This window comes from Cornus florida, unplaced genomic scaffold (genome assembly GCF_030987335.1).
Source record: "Cornus florida cultivar Cherokee Brave unplaced genomic scaffold, ASM3098733v1 CherokeeBrave_3.0.0_Hap2_Chr10, whole genome shotgun sequence".
Taxonomy (NCBI): Eukaryota; Viridiplantae; Streptophyta; class Magnoliopsida; order Cornales; family Cornaceae; genus Cornus; species Cornus florida.
This window is the reverse complement of record NW_026775580.1, coordinates 68285896-68309206: the sequence shown is the minus strand read 5'-3', so window position 1 is coordinate 68309206 and position 23311 is coordinate 68285896. Positions and strand designations below refer to the sequence as shown.

Below are 23311 nucleotides of genomic sequence, written 5' to 3'. Positions count from 1 at the left end.
TAAGTAGTATGCATTTAATTTACATCAAAAGAAATTAACATGCATCTCAATTAAATTGTACACCTCCACATTCTGACTAAATTAATTTAAATCTAAACAATTAATTAAAACAATTTAATCCAACCATATTTAATTAATATATTATCAATGAGTGTAGCTTATTAACTACCTCCATGACCACGCCCCATATAAACATTAATCTCATCTACAATATTATTTCAGAGATAGATTAAATACCACAGCCATAAACCATTTTTATAGATCACAAGGACATCTGTTCATATAATTAAATCATAATTAACAATATGAATTTAATTGAATACATATAACATTATACCAAAAAATGATTTATAATTTAACATTTAATAAAATCATTTATTAATCCAATTACGTGTATTAAATAAAATACCATTTTACATTTATCTTTGTTTTCCACTAAAGTGATAAAACCAACAACCACCAACTAGTGTCCAAAAGTGGTTATATTAATAAACCACATAACACGTTACATGTTATATTATCCTATTGATTATAACTATTTTAGGATAAAATATGTATAACCAAATTAATATAATGTACAATATAATTTTACCACGTACAATACAACGTTACCCAAATATCCAATTTACTACTTAACCACCACTTAACCAAAAACCAATTACCATTTACAGTGTTTAAAACAATTCCAAAAACCACGTTATATTATCCTATTGATTATCACTGTTTTAGGATAAAATATGTATAACCAAATTAATAGAATGTACAATATAACTTTAGCACGTACAATACAACGTTACCCAAATACCCAATTTACTACTTAACCAAAAAACCAATTACCATTTACAGTATTTAAAACAATTCCAAAAACCATTAAAATCAGACAACAAAAGATGCTGCCTAAATAGGCTATTTCGGTCGACCGATTCCCTAATTCAGTCGGCCGAAACACCTATATCGGTTGGCCGAATCACCCACATCGGTTGACCGAAACACCCACATCGGCCGACCGAAACAGGTCGTCTTCTTTATCATGACTACTGTTTCAGACCTGCAACTCCTCTATTTGGTCCTAAATTGTTGTATTGAAGTCTAATATGATTATCAATGCTATTTAATACAAAGATACCCAATTCCCCAACAATTAAAACAAATAATTATATATAAACATTCAAAAACAACAAATCAAAACATAAACATATAATTACATACAACCTTTGTTTTAATCCAAATTCAGCATGTATACTTATTTAATTATCTTGCTTAATTATCCTAAAGCTGTCCTAAACATGCATCTAACCCCAGATCAAAGAAGAGGAGTAGAACAAAGAACTTGCCTATAAGGATTTCAGAACGAAAACCCAACTCCTTCCTTTTTTCAGCCAACTCCTTGACACCGGCAGCCATGGATGCCGTCGTCCTCCACTCTGCTGCTCTGGTTCATCACCCACAGCAACCCTCCGCCTTCTTCTTCCTTTGGCCGTGATTCACAGCCTTCCTTCTTCTTCTCTTAAACTCTCGGTTTCTCTCTCTCCCTTTAAACTCACGTCCCAGCCTCTTAAGTAAACATAGATAATATACATAGACTATATAATAAAATACTAATCCTAGTTAAATAACAAGTCTGCCAAAGAGAAAATAGAAAAGGAAAATAAAATAACTTATATAGTAGTTATATTGATAATATAATCTGACTATATACATATACACCGTAAAATATATATCTATATATGTGTAAAACTAATCCTTCCTTTATTATTAATAACTATAATAATATTAATAACAATAATATATATATGTACCATATATATATTTTTACAACCATTTATATATATATATATATATATATATATGACTTAATCCTCCATGTATTATTAATAATATTAATCAATAATAATACATACCATAATAATTATAATTCAGTATATACATGTATATTTATATATACCTAAATATATAAATACTCCAACCATTATTATTAATAATAATATTTATAATACTAATAATAATAATATCCACACACACACACACACACACACACACACATATATATATATATATTTGAGTGTGTATATATATATATATATCCAATGCCCATGGGTCGTAATCCTACCCATTTAGGCTCCTATTCAAGTAGTCCATGTGACCTATTTAGTTGGTCCATTACTACTATCCAAATCCATCCTTTTAAATTAAAAGTAAAATAAAATAATTATTCATTTAACTAACACATAATTACAAACAAGTACACAATTAAGTCACATAGATCACATCACACAAATACACACAAACAAAACCCACATTACCCATCAAACAATTAAATCATTTAAGTACATAATTTAATTTAAACAATTAATTCAATTAAACACATAAAAAAATAGCCACATAATCAATTAAATAATTAAAAATGCAATTAAATAAATTAAATAAATACCAAGACTATCATTTTAAAATTAGGGGTATTACAAAAACTAGTTTTTGTCAGTGCATTCTTGAGTTCATCGGAGGAAAATGACTACTTCCAATTGTTGTATAAGTATATGAATGTCTTTGCTTGGACTTGCAAAGAAATGCCAGGTCTTGAACTTAAAGTTGCAGTTCATAACCTTGCTGTCAAACATGGGACCCGTCTGATTAAACAATCTCAACGCTTCTTTCGTCCAGAACTTGTTCCGCGAATAGAGGAAGAACTCAACAAATTGATTGATGTGGGATTCATTAGAGAAGTTAAGTATCCGACATGGATTTCAAGTATTGTCCTAGTGAAAAAGAAGAACGGACAGATACGGATATGCGTAGATTTTCGTGATTTGAATGAAGTATGTCCAAAAGATGATTTTCCTCTTCCTATTCCTGAACTCACAGTAGACACAACTACGGGGCATGAAGCTCTCTCTTTTATGGACTATTATTCGGGGTACAATCAGATACGAATGACTCCAAAGGATGAAGAGTTAACTGCATTTCGTACTCCAAATGGCATTTATTGTTACAAGGTTATGCCCTTCAGACTTAAAAATGCAGGGGCAACATATCAGCGCACCATGCAAAGGATCTTTGATGACATGTTCCATAAGATTTTTGAGTGCTATGTTGATGATATTGTAGTCAAAACAAAGAAAAGAGACAATCATTTACAAGATCTTCGTAGAATTTTTAACCGCCTCAGAAAGTATCAGCTTAAGATAAATCCTCTTAAGTGTGCATTTGGTGTCACTTCAGGAAAGTTCCTTGGATATGTGGTTCGTCATCGTGGTATTGAGATAGATCCGTCCAAAATTGACGCAATACAAAAGATGCCACCGCCTAAAATTTAAGAGAGCTTCGAAGCCTGCAAGACCAACTTGCTTTCATTCATCGGTTTATCTCAAATTTGTCTGGACGTTGCCAACCTTTTAGCCGACTCATGAAGAAGGATGCCCCATTTGAGTGGGATCAAGCCTATCGAAACGCTTTTGATAGTATCAAGAAGTATCTTCTTAATCCACCAGTGTTAGGAGCACCAATACCAGGAAAACCACTCATACTTTACATAGCTGCGCAAGAAGAATCCCTCAGTGCTCTTCTTGCACAAAATAATAAAGAATGTAAGGAAATGCCTTTATATTACTTGAGCCGTAGGCTCACACCAATAGAGTTAAAGTACCCTCCAATTGAGAAAACTTGTCTTGCACTAGTTTTTGCCACCAAGAAATTAAGACATTACTTCTTGGCTCATACAGTGCATCATATTGCAAGGGCAGACCCTCTTAAGTATGTAATGTCTAGACCTGTTCTTTCTGGGCGTTTGGCAAGGTGGTCTATCCTACTCAATGAATTTGAGATTATCTATGTCCCGCGAAAAGCAGTGAAAGGGCAAGTCTTGGTGGATTTCTTGGCTGACTACCCTATCCCAGCCGATTGGGAAATTTCGGGAGATTTTCCTGACGAAGAAGTCTTCCTTATTGATATTCTACTGCCTTGGATGATATTTTTTGACGGATCAGCACGGTCTGATGGGGCTGGGGTAAGCGTAGTGTTCGTCTTTCCACAAAGGCAGATTCTTTCATATGCATTTACACTCACTGAAAAATGCTCAAATAATGTTGCGGAATATCAAGCCTTAATTATTGGTCTTCAAATGGTAAGTGAGATGAAGATTATGGATCTAGAGATATATAGAGATTCTCAACTGGTGATCAATCAACTTCTCAAAGAGTATGAGGTTAAGAAAGATAACCTGATACCATATCATTGTTATGCTTTTCACCTATTGAAAAATTTTGATAGCACCGTCCTAGAACATATTCCTAGAAAGTAAAATTATATGGCTAATGCTCTAGCCAATTTAGCTACAACATTGGCATTGGTTGATGAAGACGCAGTTAATTTGCCAGTATGCCAACAATGGGTATTACAAAAGTTCTCGAAGATAAATTTGAAGAGAGTAATCCAATCTCTGTCATGACTGCTGAAGATGATTGTAGATGTCCTCTCATCGACTATTTGGAGCATAGAAGGCTTCCTAAAAACCTACGTCATAGGACTGAGATACGTAGATGAGCACCTCGATTCATTTATTATAAAGACACATTGTATAGGAGTTCTTTCGAAGGTCTTTACCTTCGTTGTTGTGATGACCCTGGATTTTTCAACCCAGTGTGTCCTGTGATGAGCCGAAGCAGATCCAAAATGCGGAAGCAAAATGAAAATAAGTCCATAGAGATGTACGTTATCCCTAGGACACAAGAATGGCCTTTCGAGGAGTTTTGAGGCTCAACGGAAACAAAACAAAGAAAAATGTGTCAAAACCCTACCAAAAGAAGGACCAAGGGTAAAATGACCATAGGAGGAAGGAATTTAACTTCCAACAAGTCAAATGAGGTCAAAAACATCCTTTGGTAACTTCACATGAAGTCCCAAGGCCAAAGGAAGAGAAATCCCAAATGAAATCTATCCCGGTTCGAACCAAATCTGACACCCTCTCACTAAAATAAGGATATCTTGATCTAGGAGAAGAATCTAAAACTAAAATTTATACCATTGAAAAGCTTACTTTGACATGGTCAATTTAGACTCAAGAACGGACCAATTTCGAGTTGAAACGAAAAAGTTATGATAGTTTGAAGTTGGAAGACCAAAGCTAAACCTACAAAAAGGTTCTGGAAGACTTGAACCAGTTCAACAATCTTGAACTAGTTCAACATGGATAGAACGTCCATGTTGGACCCAAAATGACCCTTGAACCAGTTCAGCATTTCCTGAACTGGTTCAACCCAACCAGAATTGAACCCAAACATAAAAATGCAGAAAAAAAAAAAAAAAAAAAAAAAAACCAGAAAATGGAACCAACGCGGGGTTTTCGACACCAAGACGACATTTTTCAGAAAAATGCCGTGAAGAAACTCCCCCTGAAATCACATTTTCTATGTGGTGAAGTCAAGACCGAAATTTATTTCTCAAAGAAAAATCTCAAAATGCCCCTAAACTAGGTTTATGTAAGAAAAATGTGAAATGAGTCCATAGGAGGCTCATTTCGCCAACGAAAGAGTTTTTCCCGGATACGATCATGCACGCAGACATAACTTATCTATTGGGACATGCTACAATGATCCATGGCTTAAAAATACCGCCGATGCAAAATCCGATCCCGCTGATGCAGAATCCGATCTCCCGACGGCTAAAAAGGCGAAAATGCACATAAAAAGGATATTTTGAAACTTAAAATTATAAAATGGTTTTAAATTACCATTTGGCCCTTGGCCATACTTCATGCAAGATAAATGAGTCCTAGTGGATGTGTCGGAACATACTTTGCACCACCCGATTTGAAAATGAACCTTTAAAGACTCGGATTTTACTATTTTAGCCCAAAAATGCAATATGTGAAACTAAAATGCAAAAGTGAAAACGAAATGGTGTTAGGCCCTTGGCCACACCTCACACATAGTAAATGAATGCCCAAGAATGAATTTCATACACAATGCACACTTCGGTGCAAAAATGACATATTGAAATCCTAGTTTTCAATACTTTTGACATTAAAGGCAAAATTTAACATTTATAGGTATACAAGGATTTCAAAAGAAGTTTGGCCTTTGGCCACATATCATAAACATATAATGAGTGTCAAAAAATGTGCTTAGGCACACATTACAAGTTCAAGGCAAAAATGATATTTTTGTCCTAACTATGCATTACAACTTTAAAAGTACAACTCAAACATGTTAACACTTGCATGTGAACAAGAATGCATTTAAATGAACTTCAATCCAACGAAACGATCTAGGGATATCGTGCATCCCAAACAAGGCATCCGTACCTGAAAAATCACCCGATAACTTTGGGGTAAGTAAACAAGTTACTCGTAGGGAATGAGTATGCATAGACTCAACTTTTTACAAAATTTTATATTAACATAAAACAATTCAAAAGGATCATGCCACCTAACATCTATGTCAAAGTAAGACTTAGGGATCATCCTAAGCTACCATAGCTCATTTCTAGTATAAATCACATCATTCATGCAATTCCACAACATAGAAACATGTTATACAAGGCAACAAGATATAAATTCTCAAAGTTATTAACTTGAAATCTGAAATACGAATCAACTAAGATGGTTCATGCCACCTAGCATCTATGTTCCAAATGAGTCTAAAGAATCGTCCTATGCTATATTAGAACAACAAAACACAAATCACAATATCGATGCAATTTAACCAACATTAGAATTTCCAATACAACGCATAAAACATGAATTCTCAAAGTTAACATCTTGAAACTTAAAATGGGAAATCAAATAAGGAACAACAAGTTACAACATCATCTAGTCATCAACTTGAAATCCAAAATATGAAAACAACTAAAGTGGGTCATGCCACCAAACATCTATGTTCCAAATGAATCTATAAGATCATTCTTAAGCTACATTGGAACATTTAAAACACCAATCATAATATCGATGCAATTTACCCAACATTAGAACTTCCAAGACAACGCATAAAGCATGATTTCTTAAAGTTAACATCTTGAAACTCAAAATGGGAAATCAAATAAGGAATAACAAGTTACAACATCATCTAGTTATAAACTTGGAATAAAATGTGAAATTAAACAAGGTGGATACTTGGACATCACGCCGGATCAGACCGACAACATAGTTACTTTAGGGTTCTAGCCCACGGGTAACCTCCCTATGTGCGCACTAGATTATAGAGGGACAATCCCCCGTACTGTAACCAAGTCCTAGCCGTAGTCAAACAATGACATCCCCAAGTTTTCAAAATCAACAAGTTGTGCAACAACGTATATATCAACATGTATATACAAGATAATCAACTATCTACCACGCACAACCAAATTTGAAAACACATACAATAAGTCCACAACTACTATGGCATGAAAGATGTTAAATACAAAGTGTGCAACTCATTACACAAGACAACAATATATTCAATAGAGAAAGCATGTTCACATGAATATAAATATAACAACTATGTTATCCAATGATCAAACCGTAACTAAGTTAACATACAACAAGTCCAAGTGCATGATTTAAACATAGAAACAACTTCTAAAGCATAATTAAATTCATGGAGCAATTAGATAGAATTTAGTTAAATAAAATAATTAATTCTCTAGATTACAAATAAATTCCAAATAACCCCAAATTAATATATATTAAACAACATAGCATAGTCATTACATATATCAAATCAAAAGTACAAAATGAGCAAGATACCATTATGTAGATTTTAATTAACTTAAATTAATTAAATTTCTAGATTTCAAAAGTTATTCAAATGATCCCAAATTAATATATAACAAGGACTAAGCCATGGCTATGCCATATATCAAGTCTAAAATGGAATACAAGTAAGGTACAATTAAGTAGAATTTAAATCAAATTAAATTCATTAAATCTCTAGATTTGAAAACTCATTTAAATCATTCCAATTTAATATATAACAAAGATCAAGTCATGGTCATGCCATATACCAAGTCTAAAGTGAGTTATATGTAAACTACAATTAATTATTAATTCCTCAAATTAATATAAAATATGCATACAACTTATATTTCACTACAAAAGCAAGTAAAACCCTTAAATAATAAAGTAAAACACCCTCTATCTCATTAGAGAAGTGTCTCTCTAGAATCCAAGGCAAATCAACACAAAATGGCAAACCCTTCAAGGGTTATGTAGAGGAGGATGAGAGGAACAAAAAGTATTCCCAAGGTTAAGCGTGGAAATCAATGGAAGGCTCTCAAAAATCAAAGTCAAAGCTAAAGGCTTTAAGCTTCATCCATGGAGGTTAAGGTTCTTTCAAGAGAGGGATAAGATAAAGTGGTAAAGATGAAATGTGAGTGGAGGATATAGAGATCATCCACTCATTATGTGAACTAGCACCATGGTCAACACACACAACTTTGGTCAATTACATAAAAATCCCTCTTTAAAACCATAATCCCAAAATAGCCCAAAAATAATTGCAAGTAGGTCCCTTCTCTAAATATCTTGCAAACTTAATTGCAAAGTGGTCCTTAAGACAAAAATAATTACTTATAGTAATTACACAAATAACCCCAAATGAAAGAAAAATTCCAAAGAAGTGTGCATCCACACCCCTAAAGAAGAAAGTACACTACAAGCATGTATTTCTAAGAAAGTAAAAATACAAATTTCTAAGAAATCATATACCATGAGTGCATGCAAAAGTGGACACAAATCCGAACACGAAAAGTGAGGTTGTGCCAACAAAGTGACATACGGGAAAAAAACGAAAAGTGAATAGTGTCAAAAAAATGAAAATGTAGAAATGACTCGGTCTTTAAAGGAAGTTGTCAATCCTAAAGAAAGAGTCTCGGAAACTATTCCTGAGCACTAGAGACGATACCAAGAGACGAGAAACCGAACACAGAAAAGAAAAGACAACAAAAAAAAAAAATTATCCGTAAAATTTGAGGAAAAAGGAAAGGAAGGAAAATAACTAGGTCACTACAGTTGTCTTGGAGAAGATAAAACAACCCATGCAATGGAAGAAGCGCATTCTGGAATATGTAGAGCTCATCAGTCCGCCCCTAAGCTCCACTTCCGTATAAAGAAAATGGGATACTATTGGCCTACCACGGTTAAAGACTATATGGAGAACGCAAAAAGATGCCAAGCATGTCAATTCCATGCAAATTTTATACATCAACCACCGGAACCATTACACCCTACTATCACCTCATGGCCATTTGATGCATAGGGATTGGATGTGGTTGGACCTCTACACAAATCTTCTAAAGGTCACTCATACATTTTGGCAGCCACAAATTATTTCTCCAAATGGGCTGAAGCTGCACCTTTTAAAAAAGTAAAAAAGGAAACCGTTGGTGAATTCATTAAAGTTAACCTTATATATTGGTATGGTGTCCCTCAATATATCATTATTGATAACGGAAATAACTTTAAAAATAGTTAGGTGACTGACGTTTGTGAGAAGTTTGGCTTCAAACAATGTAATTCCTCTATATATAATGCTCTGGCTAATGGACGTGGAGAGGTCTTCAATAAGACTCTTTGTGATCTATTGAAAAAAGTGGTCAATAAAACAAAGAGAGACTGGCATGAGCGAATCGAAGAAGCACTCTGGGCATACCGAACTATATATCTCACATCTACTCATGCAACCCGTATTCCCTTGTCTATGGTGTAGAAGCTGTTCTTCCACTAAAACAACAAATTCCTTCTTTGAGAATAGCTATACAAGAGGGACTTACAAATGAGGAAAATGTTCGCTTGCGACTTCAAGAGTTGAAAGCATTGGAGGAGAAAAGGTTAGAAGCTCAATAATAATTAGAGTGTTATCAAACTCGACTCTCTAAAGCTTTCAATAAGAAGGTTCGACCTCGATCATTCCAAGCTAGGGACTTGGTACTTGTTGTTCATAGACCTATTATCATGAAGCGCCGCATTGGCAACAAGTTTTTGTCAAAATGGGATGGACCGTACGTAGTTCAAAAAATCTACACCAACGACGCATACAAGATCATCGACGAAGATGGAGTTAGGATTGGACCCATTAATGGAAAGTTCTTGAAGCGATACAACCCATGATGGCACCATGCTCTTGATCAAATGAGCAACAAATGTATTACTCTTAGCCCACATGAGTTAAAACTGTGATTGCATATAATAATAATAATAAAATCCTTTTCATTGAACTATGTCATAACTTAATCCCTATTTTGAGGGTATGTAGGCAGCTTAGAACTGCATTCTAAGTTCAGTTAGCATTAAAAAATTTAAAATAATAATAAAAAAAATTTTTAAAAAAATAACAAATGTATTACTCCTGGCCTGCAAGAGTTTAAACTGTGAACGGTTAAATAAATAAGATTCTTTATTTGATAATAATAAAAATAAAAATAAAAAAATAAAAACAACCAAGATTGCTTTTGGATCTCTTCTTCTTCTTTCTTCAACAACCTCTCCAAATTTCTCACAACTTTCGTGTCCGCATCAGTGATAATAGGTGCCTTATCAACCATTTATCGCTCTTCTCGAAGGCTTGTAATACCATATTTTCTCTAAAACATTCTTGTGTTAGTCTCCTCAATAGAAGTTTTGCGTTCCTTGATTCGAGCACGCAAACATTCAATTTCTTTCTTATCATTAATGAGAGCTTCTTGAAGTGATTAAACACACTCAATGTCCGTATTATCTAAGGCAAGAACCTCACTAAGGCGAGAATCAACATTATTCAGATGTTGAACACGTGTCTTTTAAGTTAAGGTACAAGCATACTTAGATTGAATTTGATTATATTTTTCAGCACTCTAAAGGTATGTCTCAATCCTTTCTCAAAATTTGGAACAATCCACAAAAAATAGAGAGAGTCCGTGAAAGAGTTCTTCAAGCTTTGGCCTGAGTGACGGAATCTTCGAAAGCAAAGTATTTGCAATTGCATTTTTTATTTTACCCTTAAATAGCGTAGCAGCCATGCGTTTAGCTTCAAAAATCACACCTTTTGCGTCTAGTGTAATAGCTTCAAAAGGCACAACTTGATGCAATGATTGAACATTCCTAAGGGGTTGTTTTTTGGCTAATGATTCAACACTCACTTTAAATGTCTCACCAACCCTCTGTGGTGGCCGACTTGGAACCTCCTGCTCCATTGACAAGGCTAGAGGTTGGGACTGTCTCTTGTGAGACACTACATTCTGAATAGGATGATTCGCCTCATCAAGGATTATCGCACTATTTCCTTTTCAAGACGCTAAGTCCCAAGAAGAAGGTCCATCAATAGATTCTTCTCTACAAAAAAGATCGGTAACAAGGACAAGGTCTTCTCCAAGAAAGCCTTCATTGCCTTTTGTCTAAAAAAAAAACAAAAAAACGAAAAAAAAATAAAAAAAGAAAAAAGAAAAGGAAGACAATAAATAATAAGGAAAAAATAATAATAATAATAATAATAATAATAAATAATAAAATTTACCTGCATAGGTTGTGAACTGCTGGGCACCCAATCAAACAAATGATCCATATTATGATGAACTACGATAGGGTCACGGGTAACGACATCTTCTGTCTTGTCACCCACATGTTTCCAGTTACGATCTGCATTATCATCTTCCTTGTCCTAGTCTGAATCCACTACTGACTGATGTCGATGATGAGTTTTTATTGATGGCAAAACTTCATTGGTCACCTCCAAATAATTCCCAAAGCTTTCATCTCTCAGTGCTGGTGTAGATGGAAAATTTGATTTGGGCCCGCTAATAATGACTTTTCTAACCTTAGCTGGCTGTTTTTCAGTAGAAATTGCGTATTTGATCTATCCCGAGGAAGCTCTTTTTTCTGTAAATGGGTCTACATGCACACAAGACCACCACTTAACATAATTTTCGGTAGCTAAAAATTTTTGAAAGCTTGATTTTGATGGAACTAACATTTTAGACTACGTGCGAAATCACGTTGACAATTTCCAATATTTTGAATTCACTTCTAAGGTACCATTGCGGATATTTTCTTTTAGCTTTCCAGGAACATCCTGGTGATACCCAAATTGTCTGCTGAACCTGTGAGGACTATAAGGCTCGATAATGAAACGGTTCCCATGGTGTAATGCCAAGTAACTTGAACGAAGGGTAGTTATACACTCAAAATCTGAAAAACTTAAATTTCCATCATCAATTATAAGCTTTTTTTGGGGAAACTGTTTGGACAAGCGAGATAAGTCAACACCTTTACAGAATCTAAACAAATCTTGCGCCTCTAACTCCTTAAAATGTGTTATTGACCCTTCCCCTGAATAAATGGTCATTCGAGGTGAGAAATTAGAATTTGGAGCAATGAAATGGGTCTTGAAGTATTCAGCCATCCACCCATACACATAATGTATCAGAAATACAGTGTTAAAATTCCCAGGTTCAGGTGAAGAAATCATATCATTCAAACCCCTGTAGATACTGGCAAGAACTGGAACCAAAAGACAAAACTTTTTCCCTTCTGCCATCATGCTGGTAACTTTAAATACCCCAGGCCAAATCATATTACTGGGATTGGCAGGTAAAACAAATTTGGATAGCCAACAAGCTAAAAATGCAGCTAAATGAGTCTTTTCTTTCACCGCTTGTTCCACCCCAAGACTGTTAAGAACATCATCTTCTCGAGCTGAAAGAGCTTTAGGTGGTGGAATCACTCCAGAAGGGTTGTAAGTCTCTTTCGAAAGTTGAGTTTGGTTCCTCGCTACCCTTCTCGGATTTATCTTCTTATGCCTTATGGCACCTTTAAACCAATAATCCACCCAATCCGATATTTTTACTGCACGGTCACTTTACATTTTTTGCAGAGCCTATGAAAGGCTAGGAATAAATATCGGCAACTGAAAGGGAGTAATAAAGTTCCATCTTCTCTTATAGTAGATAATTCGACTGCATCAGGGACAACCTCATCATAAAACTTTCCACCAAAAGGGAGACCACCTAACACACTTAAATCTAGAAGGGAAATGGAAAGTTCTCCGACTGAACAATGGAGGGTATTGGTCGAAGGGCACCAGGACTCAAGGAAAGCTTTGAGCACGGGTCCGTGGCGATCATATGAGAACAATGAGGCAAATATGGCGTCAAATAATGTTATCCCCTTTTTAAGGAAATTGTTATTGTTGGCCTAAGGATTTTATCTAAAGGTCAATCTTATGTATTGATGATTACAAACCATTAATGATGTTTAAGTACTAATGTTTTCATTGAGTGATATATAGTTGATCAATATTCAATCCTCAATGTTGAGCTAGAAGATCCATTCCAAGCATTACAAATACTCAAGCTATGGATTCAAGGAAGCCTCAAAGTTGCAAGAAATTGAAGAAAAGGGGTAGATAAGATGGTGAGAGCTTAAGATTTAATGTCAAAGTATTCTTGAATTCATTTGAAGCTCATCTCTATAGGACCATGCATATCATACATCATATGCTCCTACATCATTAGCAATAGACTTTGAACTTCAATACACATATATTTAACATATGGAGTCTTTGCTAAGAATGAGTTAGTTCAAGCTTACATAAGCTTTGAAAGAACTTAACTTAAGCTAGAAATGCTAGGACCATGCACATTAATCACAATACTTATTTTGGTCTATAGAAAGAAAAGGAAAAGGCATTAAATTTTATATTTCATCTTTAAAGCCTTTATTGCCATAATTTGGTAAATGACTCTAGGACACAATGCACTTGAAATTTAGCATCTTCATATGTCCCTAGACTCCTAGAAACAGGCCTTGAACTAAATTGAATCATTCATCAAAGTCCTAGGTGCTAGAAAAATGAATATCTCAAAAGAAGCAATTTTCAGCCTAGAAAATTTCCAGACCAGCTTGCACTCAAAATGTTATAACTCTTTGTGTAGTTGGAATTTTTACATAAGGCCAGTCGAATTAGAAAGCTGACTTCAAGCTCTTGAGTTTAGACTCAAATTTCACCTAAAAAGGATTTGAATTGAGAGAGATATAACCATCACAAGATGACTGATTCTGCTCTGCGAAAATTCTGACTAGGTTTCACTAAAATGGCCATAACCATTTCTGTGTTTAGAATTTTTGAGCAAGTCTAGTGGCATTAGAAAGCTAACTTCAAGGCAATAAATTCATACTCAAATTTCACCTCATTTGGAGTTTCATGGACTGAGTTATGTCCATTTGAAGTCATGCACTTTTTCTGTCCAATCTAATTTAGCAGCAGCCTTCATGAAGCAAGAGCCACCTCTATAAGAAATAGAGCCAGCTCTCTCAAGGCTAATAGAGCCTGCTCAATTAAATTTAGAGAAAGCTCAATGGGAATTAGAGAAGGCTCAAAGAATAGAGAAGGCTCCATGAAAAATTAGAGAAGGCTCAATGAAATGGAGAAGGCTCCATGAAATAAAAGAGAAGGCTCTTTCAATTCTAGTAGGCTTTTTAACGAAAAATTAGAGAAGGCTCAAAGAAAAGAGAGGGCTCAATTAAAAGAAAGAGCAGGCTCTTTTCCACAACTTCAGTATTTGAGAGGGCTCAATTAAAAAGAGAATGCTCAATTAAGAGAAAGAGAGGGCTCTTTTTTGGTTCCAAGTAAGCTACGAAAAATGAATCTTCAAAATAAAGAGCAGACTCAAGTTTTTACAAGAGCAGGCTCTTTCTAATGAAAATGAATAAAGAGCAGGCTCACATTTTTACAAGAGCAGGCTCTTTCTAAAGAAAATGAACAAAGAGCAGGCTCTCTTGTTTACAGAGCAGGCTCCTTCTGGGGTTTTGAACTGCAACGGAAATATTTTCATTAATTGATCCCAACAACCTGTAACAGCTATATTGAGTCTCAAAATTCTATAAATACAGAGAGCTAGCATGCTGAATGTACCTACCATTTTGAGAGATATTACATTGCAAGAGAGCTTTTGTTCTCATCTTCTCTTCTTCTCTCTCATTTCACGCTTATTCTATTTTTGAGAGATTCTAGTAAAAGATCAAAAGGGCTTTTGCTCTTGTTTTAATCTTCATAGAGTTTCTACTCTATTATACTACTTGAGAGAGCATTCAAGAACATTCATTCAAGTGCATCCAAGAGAGCTTTTTGCTCTACCATTATACAGAGCTTTTGTTCTGCATTTTTTCCTCATCATCTCTCATACATTTCACACTTAGAGTTTGAGCTTTACTTGACTTCATATATACTCTATTATGAGGTTTGATTTGTATCAGTTCTTGAAAGGATTTCTTGTACTACAAATTCTATCTACAAATCTGCTGTAAGACTAAGAGGAAGAGTTTCCCTTAGCAAAGAAATTGTAAGGGCTGGTGTGGCCTATGTAAAACTAAGAGAGGTGGTCTTTTAGCAAGGATATTGTAAGGGTTAGTGTGACCCAAAGGAAGACTAAGAGAGGTTTTCTCTTAGCAAGGAGTTACTTCTAATCAAGGTTTGCTCTCCACCCGTAAGGAGAAGCTATATTGGATTGGGAAGTCTCAAGAGGGATCTTGAGCCAAGGAGTAGGAGTTTTCCGAACCTCGCAAAAATCGCCATGTTATAGTTTGCAATTTCTCTTCCCTTATCTCTTTTATAATTGTGCTATAAATTGTTTACTTTCGTTTCTTGATTTCATATGTTGATTATTGCACAATAGGTTATATTGTTAATTAGAAATTGTATTTTTATAAATTACGAAAATTGGCCATTGACTCTATTCACCCCCCCTCTAGAGTCAATTCTTGAGTAACAATTGGTATCAGAGCCTAACTCTATTTAAAGGACTTAATCATCTTAGAGTACGATCATGGCCAACAATGGTAGTATCACACACTTAAAAGGACAATCCAATGATCAACCTCCTTGTTTTGATGGAAATGATTATATCTATTGGAAAATTAGAATGAAAGCCTTTCTAAAAAGTATTGATATTGATTTATGGAAAGTTATTGAAATTGGTGATCATATCCTAACCAAAGTTATTGAGGGGAATGAAAATCCTAAATCAAAAAGTGAATGGGATGAAAATGATCATAGATTAGTTCAATGTAATGCTTTAGCCACATGTTATCTTTATTGTGCATTAAGCAAAAATGAGTTTAACAAAATTATCTTTCGTAAAACGGTTAAAGAAATTTGGAACTCACTTGAATTAGCATATGGAGGATCAATTCGTGGTAAGGAATCATATATGCCTATGCTTATTGAAAAAGACGTGTCTTCCATCATAAATGAAAATGAATCAAGTAGTGAGATGCATTCTAGTTCTACTAACATTACTAATCATTTGAACTTTCTTAGTAGAACTTACTCTTATTCCTATAGTAAAAGAGGTGGTTAATCTTTGTCTCATGGCCGACAAAGATGAGGTAAATTCTAACCATGATGATTTTGATGTAAATATTTCCTATAATGAGTTAGTGGATGAGCACAATGAATTACTTGATGCATTTAAAGAATTACAAGGTGTGTTAGAAAACATGCATGTGAAATGTGCTTCCTTTAAAAAGGAAAACCATGATCTCCTTTAAAGACATGAAAAAGTTCAAATGGAAAATGACTTTTTGAAAAAGGAAAATCATCATCTTGTGCAAAAATTAGAAAAGATTCAAATTGAAAATGAGTCATTGAAAAATGAAATGAAATGTGTATTTTCTAAAGAATCTTCATCAATTGATCTTATTCCCGAAAATGAGTCTTTAAAGAAAATAATTCATGATCAAAATGACATGTTAGCAAAGCTTACCAAAGAAAAAGAGAATTTGAGTACTGTACTTAGAAATCAAAGAGATGTCTTTTTCAAAAATGAGATACAATATGATCCTCACACTAAAGATGCATGTTTGTTAAGAATAAAAAGGCCTTTGTATGATCATTTTGTCAAGAGTGGTACCCAAACCTCTAAATGCAATTATTGTAAAAGATTAGGACATATGATTCATGATTGTTTATATAGAAAGAAATTGAGGTCAAAGAAGATTTGGGTTCCAAAAGGAACTTATGTTCCATTGCCTAACTCATATGGACCCAAGAAACTTTGGGTACCAAAAGAAGAATATGCAACCCTTTCTTATAGGGTTACTTAAGGGCATCAATTAAGGATTATGAAGGAAGCATCACTCTTGGGAACAACTTCAAGGGCAAGGACAAATGGATTCTCAAGTTGGTGCCTAGAGCACAAAAGAAATATCATGCCAAGAATTTCTCAATCACAAAATGGAAAGGATGCATCACTTTGAGAAACTACCACCAAGCTAATGAAGTTAGTAACATAGGTAACTAATTCCTTTCTCATTAATATGCTTTTATATGAAGAATTCAATCATGAAATTCTAAGCATGATGCTCTTGATATGCTACTTGTTCCTAATAGATATAAAAATGTCTATGTATTGATATTTTGCATAAAAGTAGTTTGTTTTGGCATATGAGTTATGAAAATGTAACATAAAATGATTCTCCATCTTTTAAATGATCTTTAGATTAACTTTGCCAAATCTTTGTGAAAGATTTATTGGAAGATATGCCATCAAATGAAAGCATACATTATCTAATGTAAACCATCAATGCTATTTCATGTGAACCTTATCAAATGTATTAAAGTGGCAATGTATAAAAAGTCATCTATATGCTTTTATGATCTTAAATGTTTTATCTATACTTAATTGTGTCACTTCCATGCATATAGAAATGAGGTTGTTCAACTTGAAAAGGTTTGAATGGTCTTGAGAAATGATAAATCATATAGGTCCTATCTTGAATACTTAAAGGAACAAATCTCATTGGAAGAGCCATCTCATTAAAAATTAAGAATGAGAACTTATAATGCCTTCCTAAGAGTTGAAGTGTTTACCACCATCCAAGTGATCATTTATTGGAGAACATTCTATATGTGCTTGATAAAGATCTGATTCTCTCTTAAAGTTATAAACTTTTATCTATGTTTCTTTTCATTCACATCATGATAGTTAACGTGTGTCATCATTGGCAACTAGGCTAGAATATCTCTCCAAGTCTTCAACCTTGAAGAAGGAATTGAATGAATGACTTTGTGCACATGTGACTTTGATTAAAGGAACAAAAATGCTATATGTTTTTGCATGAAATGATTTTTATCAAATGCATTTTTAAGTGACTTTAAATTCAAAGGTCTCTAAAAATAAACCACACGGATTTAAATTGCACTACATGTTTAAAATGATCTCTAGCCTATGTGTTTAAAAATAAGCTCCTAGAGTTCCTTTCAAAAGGCTTTGTGGTTTTCTAAAGAATGATGGCTTTTGAAACAAACTTAATATCTTCATATATCATAACTTTCAAAGTCAAATATGTTGATCGCACTTAAATTTTATCCTTGAATCAACATTCATGATTTGTGCAAAGAAGTTTACCTCTAGCATGCAAAATGATTTAAATTAGCATATTGAGTAAACATGAATTTATCTAAGGATTAAAACTCCTTAAGCATCATGAAAATAAAATTCATTCATCTATTTGACAATTTAGTCTTGGGAATAAGTTATTCAAATAACATTTTGTTCTAGCTTAGATGACAAATGTGATAATTCAAGTGCAATATGCACTTCTAAAAATCCTATTTAGTATTCAAGGACAAAGCATATAGAAATTAGGTACCATTCTCTTAGGGATCATGTTTCTAAGGGCATCATTGAACTTGTTTTTGTCAATACGGAAAAACAATTGGCTAATATCTTCACAAAACCACTCCAAGAAGATAGTTTTTGTTTCCTTAGAAAGGAAATAGGAATGTCCTCAGAAGAGGAATTACAGCAGTGAAGCAAGCAGCAGCAGAGCCAGCTCCATTCAGAAAAAGAGCCGTCTCTACACAAAGAAGAGCAAGCTTCATATATAATATCAACTGCCTACTCTCAGGATCTCACACATTTAGAGCAAGAGCAGGCTCAATTCTTGTAAGAGCCAGCTCCCAAACTGACTATTTACTTGCTTGCTCTCAGGATCTTAAAAATGATGAGAGAGAGCCGGCTCCTTATAAAATAAGAGCAGGCTCCAAGGAATTTATAGAGCCAGCTCTATACAACATAAAGAGCCAGCTCCCATGATGGTTATAAGCATCAGTCTCTCGGCATCTCAAGCAGATTGCAAAGAGCCGGCTCCAATATTACTTGAGCCAGCTCAATAAAAAAAAAAAAAAATGGTTTGAGCCGTCTCTATACAAAAAGAAGAGCCTGCTCATTTGATGCATAGTCTCGGCATCTCAAGATTAATCTTAGAAGCAGGCTAGAAGAATGCATTGAGCCAGCTCTAGGAACTAGAAGAGCCGGCTCCAAAGAACTTCATTGAGCCGGCTCTATGAACAAATGAGCCAGCTCCATCAGTGTAACCCACTTACATTACTCTCGGTTCTTCACTTAAGTACACAGTAGGTTGCTTATATATATACACATTCTTGGTTCTTTCACTATTTTGCAATAAAAACTTCATTCCAGACATAAATGAACTTCATTCCAGAGAGCTTCTTTGCTAGGAAACATTCCATTCTACTTGGGCATCTTCACAATTAAGTGAATTTCATCAAATTCTATCTAAAATTCATGAGTGCTTGCCTTTTACTTGAACTTTTAGTCATTAATTCTTAATTTCATTATCTTTAATCCTTCATCCATGAAACCCTTGATTGCACTGTAGAGTTTCTCCTTCATATGAAAAGAACATATTCCAGTAGAAATTGTTTAACACTTGGTTTGCTAATTCAAATTTTCCAGTGGTTATGCATTTGCCTTGTGATTAATCTATGAATTTATTTTATCAAATCTTAGAAATATATTGCATAACTTTTGTTATCAAACCCCTTTTATTTTGAATTTATCTTTGAATAAATTTTAAAAATATGTTGTTTATAATTCATCTGGGCAGTACATTTCAAAATTCTGTTGAATTTCAACTTTTAAGATGAATTTGTAAACTTTATTCCCTAGATCATATTATCTAAATTTTTTTTTGGGGTTTTCAAGCATAAATTTTTCTTAGCATTTGGTATCAAAATTTTGACTGGATGTGAATTTTAATCTAGGTTGTTTTATTGTTTCAAAATCCTTTTATTACTACTATATATCTTCAGTCAAAATGAATTTGGATTTGGAATTTACATTGTGTTTTCATTAGGGTTTCCATTCTATTTGTTCTTTGTGTATTTTCAATCCAAACCCTAAAATTATCAACGGCTTCCATATATGTAAAATGAAAATTTGCTTCAAATTTCTTCCTATTTGTTTAAATCTTTCATGTTTCTCATGCACTACTACTTCAAAATTTGGCAAGAACCTAGTTCATCCTCCCACCTTTTTGAGATGACAAAGGGGGAGAAAGATGTGTGATTCATTATGTTTGTTATGCTTGTGCGTATTTTGTTTTTCACTTATATTAGATGCATATTAAAAGGGAGAGACTTGTAAAAATGTCTGAGAAATTTAAATGCTCTCAAATTGTCTAATATAATTGTTGTAGAATCAAGCATGATATAATATTCAAAGATAAGCTTATTGATAGGGGGAGCATTCTATCAAATGCAACTCCTCTTTGACAATAAACACATCAATGTTTTGTCGTCATCAAAAAGGGGGAGATTATTGGCCTAAGGATTTTATCTAAAGGTCAATCTTATGTTTTGATAATTACAAACCATTAAAGATGTTTAAGTACTAATGTTTTCATTGAGTGATATATAGTTGATCAATATTCAATCCTCAATGTTGAGCTAGAAGATCCATTCCAAGCATTACAAATACTCAAGCTATGGATTCAAGGAAGCCTCAAAGTTGCAAGAAATTGAAGAAAAGGGGTAGATAAGATAGTGAGAGCTTAAGATTTAATGTCAAAGTATTCTTGAATTCATTTGAAGCTCATCTCTATAGGACCATGCATATCATACATCATATGCTCCTACATCATTAGCAATAGACTTTGAACTTCAATACACATATATTTAACATATGAAGTCTTTGCTAAGAATGAGTTAGTTCAAGCTTACATAAGCTTTGAAAGAACTCAACTTAAACTAAAAATGCTAGGACCATGCACATTAATCATAATACTTATTTTGGTCTCTAGAAAGAAAAGGAAAATGCATTGAATTTTATATTTCATTTTTAAAGCCTTTATTGCCATAATTTGGTAAATGACTCTAGGACACAATGCACTTAAAATTTAACATCTTCATATGTCCCTAGACTCCTAGCAATAGGCCTTGAACTAAATTGAATCATTCATCAAAGTCCTAGGTGCTAGAAAAATGAATATCTCAAAAGAAGCAATTTTCAGCCTAGAAAATTTCCAGACCAGCTTGCACTCAAAATGCTATATCTATTTGTGTAGTTGGAATTTTTACATAAGGCAGTGGAATTAGAAAGCTGACTTTGAGCTCTTGAGTTTAGACTCAAGTTTCACCTAAAAAGGATTTGAATTGAAAGAGATATAACCATCACAAGATGACTGATTCTGCTCTGCGAAAATTCTGACTAGGTTTCACTAAAACGGCCATAACCATTTCTGTGTTTAGAATTTTTGAGCAAGTCTAGTGGCATTAGAAAGCTGACTTCAAGGCAATAAATTCAGGCTCAAATTTCACCTCATTTGGAGTTTCATGGACTGAGTTATGTCCATTTGAAGTCATGCACTTTTTTTGTCCAATCTAATTTAGCAGCAGCTTTCATGAAGCAAGAGCCACCTCTATAAGAAATAGAGCCAGCTCTCTCAAGGCTAATAGAGCTTGCTCAATAAAATTTAGAGAAGGCTCAATGGGAATTAGAGAAGGCTTAAAGAATAGAGAAGGCTCCATGAAAAATTAGAGAAGGCTCAATGAGATAGAGAAGGCTCCATGAAATAAAAGAGAAGGCTCTTTCAATTCCAGTAGGCTTTTTAACGAAAAATTAGAGAAGGCTCAAAGAAAAGAGAGGGCTCAATTAAAAGAAAGAGAAGACTCTTTTCCACAACTTCAGTATTTGAGAGGGCTCAATTAAAAGAAAAAGAGGGCTCTTGTTTTGTTCCAAGTAAGCTACGAAAAATGCATCTTCAAAATAAAGAGCAGACTCAAGTTTTTACAAGAGCAGGCTCTTTCTAATGAAAATGAACAAAGAGCAGGCTCACATTTTTACAAGAGCAGGCTCTTTCTAAAGAAAATGAACAAAGAGCAGGCTTTCTTGTTTACAGAGCAGGCTCCTTCTGGGGTTTTGAACTGCAACGAAAATATTTTCATTAATTGATCCCAACAACCTGTAACAGCTATATTGAGTCTCAAAATTCTATAAATACAGAGGGCTAGCATACTGAATGCACCTACCATTTTGAGAGACATTACATTGCAAGAGAGCTTTTGTTCTCATCTTCTATTCTTCTCTCTCATTTCACGCTTATTCTATTTTTGAGAGATTCTAGTAAAAGATCAAAAGGGCTTTTGCTCTTGTTTTAATCTTCATAGAGTTTCTACTCTATTATACTACTTGAGAGAGCATTCAAGAACATTCATTCAAGTGCATCCAAGAGAGCTTTTTGCTCTACCATTATACAGAGCTTTTGTTCTGCATTTTTTCCTCATCATCTCTCATACATTTCATACTTAGAGTTTGAGCTTCACTTGACTTCATATATACTCTATTGTGAGGTTTGATTTGTATCAGTTCTTGAGAGGATTTCTTGTACTACAAATTCTATCTACAAATCTGCTGTAAGACTAAGAGGAAGAGTTTCCCTTAGCAAAGAAATTGTAAGGGCTGGTGTGGCCTATGTAAAACTAAGAGAGGTGGTCTCTTAGCAAGGATATTGTAAGGGTTGGTGTAACCCAAAGGAAGACTAAGAGAGGTTTTCTCTTAGCAAGGAGTTACTTCTAATCAAGGTTTGCTCTCCACCCGTAAGGAGAAGCTATATTGGATTGGGAAGTCTCAAGAGGGATCTTGAGCCAAGGAGTAGGAGTTTTCCGAACCTCGCAAAAATCGCCGTGTTATAGTTTGCAATTTCTCTTCCCTTATCTCTTTTATAATTGTGCTATAAATTGTTTACTTTCATATCTTGATTTCATATGTTGATTATTGCACAATAGGTTATATTGTTAATTAGAAATTGTATTTCTATAAATTACGAAAATTGGCCATTGACTTTATTCACCCCCCCTCTAGAGTCAATTCTTGAGTAACAGTTATGGTGACCCACAATGTCCTCTGTCCACTCAAAATATCCTTCAGTAAATGACAACTCTGCTAAAACTTTTAAAGCATTACTCCATTCTACCTCATTAGCATGCATTTTATGTCCCAAAAGTGCAAATTGTTCTGGTTTATCGACCTTTTTATGGAGTGCTAAATCCAATATCAATGCCTC

General features: G+C 34.2%; 1 protein-coding gene across 1 annotated transcript; it reads left to right on the top strand.

The window, feature by feature from the left end:
• Window positions 1-3403: 3403 nt before the first annotated feature.
• On the top strand, window positions 3404-4297 carry LOC132277787 (uncharacterized). The gene has a single exon (XM_059779634.1). It carries the CDS (start codon window positions 3404-3406, stop codon window positions 4295-4297), a length of 894 nt encoding a protein of 297 aa, XP_059635617.1.
• The last annotated feature ends 19014 nt before the right edge of the window (window positions 4298-23311 follow it).